Consider the following 6,185-nt stretch of genomic DNA (forward strand, 5'->3'; position numbering starts at 1 on the left):
TAGCAACGAATAAAAAATAATAATATAATATTAATAAGTCTCCGCTTAGAATAATTTTTCTTATGCAATGATATTAGGTATATCATTGAATTCAAGTGAAATACAATTAATTGTACATTGACCCACTTGTAACCTACTGTACAGCAAAACTACATCTACTTACCCGAGTTTCTATGATGATAAACAAATCCTTGTAAATTAAAATCACATTTCCGTAATTTGTCAGTGGTTTTTCTCGTGGAATTAAATAACTATTGATAAAATCGAAAAATGACCTTCTTAAAGTACCATCTTGATCACATTTTCTAAAAGATAAGATTCTAAATGTTGAAATCGAATCACTCCTTCTGGTGGACATTTTGTATACAGGATAAAAAATATAAGCACCATTCTAAAATGTCAGTCTAGATATAAGGTATCTTATATACTAATCTATGGTATTAAAAAAAAAAAATTGACCAATAATAGGTATCTATAATAAATTCCAAATTGATCATATCACAATATCCATTAGGTACTTATAACGCGTTATACATCAACAACAAATCGTGGTACTATCATAGATATATAATGGTATACTTTAGAAGTTTTAAGTACCCACAAATAATATTATGCAATCACAACAAAATAACTAAATAAGTTATTCCAGGTTTTTTAATATGTGATTTCGTCCAAATTTGAGCTTAAAATGACTATAAAAATAAATTGTGCTTATGTATTTTTTAGATTTTTTGGTAACAGAATTAACTACTTAGGTGGAATCTTGTTTTACATTTTTAATCTTTAGATATAAAAATTGAACATTTTATAAACTTTGAACTACGAAATAATTATTAAATTTTAAATTTGATAAATTTTGTCAAAATTCGATCTTTAAATGCTTATAAAAAAAAATTGTTTGGTGCTTTTGGCACTTTTTAAAATTACTGGGAATTAATTTTTTACTTCCCCAATGCACCAACGATATTCACTTTCCTATCGAACAAGATACTGAAGTTGAAAATCGAAGCATTATTTCGACTACTTATCGTGTACACAGACACAAAAAAAAATTTAAATAAAAAATAAATAAAAAAAAAACACATATCATTGTAAAATCAATACATTCATCGTTCTACTCAGAATCTAAAATATATCATAATTATTTTATAGCGTGGCATCGAAGCTCTCCATTAAACGTTTAAAACGAAAAACTATTGGTGTCTACTTAACTAACTGTTCTACATCAATAATATTAATAAATAATAATTCTTTTACGATTTTAAAGTACATCATAATGTTTTATTTAATATACTCGCTCGTTTGTGTAGTTCGGTTCGTGTGTAAAGTACGTAGTAAATTAATTTTTTGCGTGGCTTTCTTTATGGTGTGAGATATTGGAAAAGTAGACCACGGTGTACCTAAAATGCCTATCCAGAACGCCGGGTTATCATCATTGTATTTCTGAAAATTGAAAATGATTTTGTGATTTTCTCATTCGTGTATAAGTGTTTAAATGTTTTATTTTCTATTTATGCGCTGCTAATGTGTACTGTGTGCTATTTATGTTTTGCGTTTAGTTAATATTAATATCGACTATACATTGTAACATCTTTGGTGTATAATAATACTATAAATGATCAACATAGATTTTACAGACACGACACGTATGTAAACTTAAAAATAGAATACTAAAATGGTATTTGTGTGCACTTGAAATTGGTTTTTTGCCCATTAATCGATCATAAACGTCTTTTAAATGTTAAAAGTAAGTCAAACGTGTAAGTGGTTACTTGAAATTTACATTCGTCATCGATACTATCATTGAAATGCAAAAAAGTCTCCGACATAATATTATAGCATTTCATTATTATGAAAAGAAATCTAAGACTAAACATTTCATTCAATGTTGAGCATTGTGGTAGGAATTTTCAACCATATTATTCATGTATATATATTATATATGAATACCACCTTCGATAGCTACGTGTCTCATAACTTGGAAATAATATAGTGGATTATATTATTTTATTAAAATTTGTTTGAATTCTAATTTTAACTCGAAAATAGAATATAAAATACTTTATACTTTTATATCTAATACACTATTATGAACAAGAATAAAAAAAAAATCATATTTGTTGAGATGTTTTTTTAATTACCTACGATGATATTTCAGTGTCCACAATGAATAAAATATATAAAATATCATAAACGTTTTGGTCTACAATAATATTATGATTATAGCCTTAATAGGTATTGAGAATTTATATTTTCCCAATATAAGTTCATGTTATCTATTAAAATACCAAATCAATTTTGTATGTTGCTTCAATACCTCAATATAATATTATTTGTGTAATATTAATAACAATAGTACATATTAACTGCTTGATTTTAATCTACACTCTAGCTGATACGCCTGTTTTAGAATAGTTATTACCATTGAAATTGATTTATCACAATTTAGTTGAGTTTTTTTTTTACAATATATGAACTAAATATACTGCAATGCATATTATAACCACCGATAAAAGAAATAAAATACAATCTCGTCGTGTAAATAAAACACAATAACACTCGTTTATTCTAGTCCAGAAAGACCTTTAAAAACACGTTGAATTTTTTATTAACACTACAATCTTACTATACCAAAACGTTCCCGTAAACTTGGTCTTCTGGAAAAGTTTTGAATTACTATAGAATTTAAATTGTTATCCGAATCAAAAAAATTACATTTTCAACAAAGATTCTCCGAAGCTTACAGGTTAAACAAATCTCAAGTTGTTCGTTCACGTGGAATCTCTTGATATATTATAATATCGTTGATAAATTAAAAATAGATTTTTCATGCATTAATATGACTTCATGATTAATACTTGTCTATCTACGATCAGGACTTTACGATGTCACCTTGTCTGAAAATAACTATGTAACTAAATCAGAAAAACCTTCAATTTAAATTTTAACACGTGCATACAAATTTCAAAGCTGTCTACTCAAACTTATATCTGATGAAATGTATAAAAATTTTAAAAGCAGCGAAATACATTTGTTCTAGATAAATAATTTATGTATTAATTATTAGTAATTGTGTAGGGAACATACCTCTTGTATTAAATCAAATTAAACTAAATTTATCAAAACTATGCCTAACCTTTTTATTTTTCTAATATATCGTTAAAAATAAAAATGTTAGTTAGGTTATTTAAACCAACTGTTTCATTTATATCTTAAACTTGTGGTTTGGTCTATGTCAACTCAAATAGTTAAACATTTTTGATCGCGTAACAGCCAATGATCTTAAAAATAACATTTTAAAACGCAATATATTTTATTTCTAAATTGTTTTTATTTATTTTTTAAATATATACTATAATTTTAATATAATGTATCTTTTAAAATTATTTTATTTGGGGCTAACAGGAGAAATGGATCTGAATACTCAATTACATACCTTTGAATATTTTTTATCTTTATCAGCTAGTTATAGTATGTATGTGAATCGGATCAACAAATATCTTAAAAAAGTAATAGTGTTTATTTCGTGCTATAGTAACAATATTTGGTTTATTTCTTTATCTATATTATTATACTCAATAATTATATTTTTTAAATTAAATGTTTTTTGTTAATTGAATGAGAAAAAAGGGAATTTAACTGACTATAGATAACATTAATGTCGGAGGAAAAAATATTTATTGAGAAATTTGGCAAGAAGTACTACTGTCTTCGTCAAAGAAATACCATTCCATGCCAAGTCCCCAAATATAAAACAAGCGATCCTTTGAACGGCATTATTAATTGCACTAGAAAAAAAAGAACATTAAAAAAAGATAGAATTGTGAACCCCAATCAGTTGGAATTTGAAGAGAATGGACTTTACAAATCTGTAGACATATTGGAGAACATTCTGTCTTTTAAGGTAGGTACTTGGATTGTTTAAAATTATGTATTTCATTTCGAATAATATCATGTTTGAAATCGTAAATACCTTACCTAATATTATATTATTGTAATAGCTGTCTAACATTAAACAATTCAAACCACCACCTAACAAAAGAGCATATTTCGATACAAGATTACACGAGTTTATAAGAATCAATGAACTAGCCGTTGGTATTTTAGACGAAATACAATATTCTACCGATATGATAAATGATTTAAAAATGGTACAAATCATATTTAATCATAATCTTTCACAACTCCAATGCATTGAGGATGAACAAAAATATATATTGGAAAGGATGAATAAAATACAACTGAGTTGTATGGATAGATTTTTAAGATTCGTATCATGTCCTTGTTGTTCGTAATTATGATACAAATGCAAAGACATAACTATGCAAAGGATATATCATAGATTATATATAGTCTATTCTTAATATAAATTTTAAGTATAAAAAAATAATTTTAATGATAACTACCTATATTATTTTATTACCATTTTATATCAAATTCATATTAAAAAATCTTTGTGATATTATGTATTATTGAAAATGTATACCTTGACTTTTTCTGTATTAAAATGTAGAGAGATACCCATACAATTTAACCAGAGCTAGCAAAGTTATATTAATGTCATGATTATAACGCTATAGTTGACAAAAAACGTTTGACATTTTTAAACGTAATTAAAACGAAAACCATAGTTAAAAATAATTAAATAAGTACCGAAAACAAATCATGAAGATTATTAAAATATTTTATAATACATCATTAAACAAAATATAACACAAAACTTAATTTATAAAATTTCATTGAACGAAATATAACGCAAAACGAAATAACTTAAAATCCATTTATTTAAAAGTTGTATTGGTTTCGTAAAAATATTTATTTTATGCATACGGACATTAGAATTGATTATTGTATTATATCCCGTATGGCCGTATCCAGGCCATTAACTACCCACATTAGTTATTATTAAAAATTTAATAGGTATTAACACTATATTCTAAATAACGATAAACGCAAAACTTGTATAATTTTTTAATTTTGAATAACGATAAACGCAAAAATTTTATAACATTTTAATTCTAAATAACCAAAAACTCAAAAATTGTTTAACGTTTCAATTGTGAATTACATAAAACGGATTTTTTTTTTTTCATATGCAAGCCCTGGACTTAACTTAATTTTATTTTAATGAATTGTTTAATCAGTGAAAATCGCGTGCTCTTATTAAATTTCGAATACTTGTCACTAAATTGAACGTTTTAATTCTAAATAATTTCCCTCATCTTGTGCTTCATGTTATTTTTTTGTATGTATATATAGTGTTATGTCAGTCATCTATTTTACTTATTGTGTCATGTAATACAGACTTTAGATTTTCTAAAATAATAAAAAAAAAGGCGGGTAAGTCGTGGATGTCGCTCTGCTGTACAGTAGGTTACAAGTGGGTTACTGTAATGGATGGAATTAAATTTGAATCCAATGATATTATATCATTGTATACGAAAAACGATTCTGAACGGAGATGATTTGTCAGTCTAGGATATATTATTTTTAAAGAAAAACTTATGGAGAACCTTGTACCAAATTTTAAAAACTTAGTTATAAAAGAAAAAATTTTTACGATTTTTCAACCACTAAATTACTTGCAAATTTTCGCAATTTTGACATATTTCGTATAAATTTGAACTTTAAATGCTTATAAATAAAAATTGTGACAATGTATTCCTTTTATTTTGCAACTGCTATTGTAAAAATATGTTAGGAGCCTTGTATTAAATTTCCAAATCTTAGAATTAAAAAGAAAAACTTTTATGAATTTCTGTCTAAGATAATTTGAACATTGCCGTAATTTTTACGTATTTAGTCAAAATTTGAACTTTAAATGCTTATAAAAAAAAAATCGTGACTATATATTTCTTTTATTTTTCAATTGCTATTGTAAAAATATATTATGAGCCTTGTATTAAATTTTGAAATCTTAGATATAAAAGGAAAATTTTTTATGAATTTCTAGCATAAAATAATTTACGAATTTTCGTGATTTTTACATAATATGTTGTCAAAATTTGAACTTTAAATGCTTATAAATAAAAATTGTGACAATGTATTCCTTTTATTTTGCAACTGCTATTGTAAAAATATGTTACGAGCCTTGTATTAAATTTCCAAATCTTAGAATTAAAAGAAAAACTTTTATGATTTCTGTTTAAGATTATTTGAACATTGCCGTAATTTTTACGTATTTA

General features: G+C 25.1%; 1 protein-coding gene across 1 annotated transcript; it reads left to right on the forward strand.

Moving 5' to 3' along the window:
• The first annotated feature begins 3,592 nt into the window (after positions 1–3,592).
• LOC100570821 lies at positions 3,593–4,411 on the forward strand. Its single transcript, XM_029486915.1, has 2 exons — positions 3,593–3,904; positions 4,002–4,411. The coding sequence occupies exons 1-2, from the start codon at positions 3,659–3,661 to the stop codon at positions 4,293–4,295; spliced, it is 540 nt and encodes a 179-aa protein (XP_029342775.1). The 5' UTR covers positions 3,593–3,658; the 3' UTR covers positions 4,296–4,411.
• Positions 4,412–6,185: the final 1,774 nt, after the last annotated feature.

This window comes from Acyrthosiphon pisum, chromosome A1 (genome assembly GCF_005508785.2).
Source record: "Acyrthosiphon pisum isolate AL4f chromosome A1, pea_aphid_22Mar2018_4r6ur, whole genome shotgun sequence".
Taxonomy (NCBI): Eukaryota; Metazoa; Arthropoda; class Insecta; order Hemiptera; family Aphididae; genus Acyrthosiphon; species Acyrthosiphon pisum.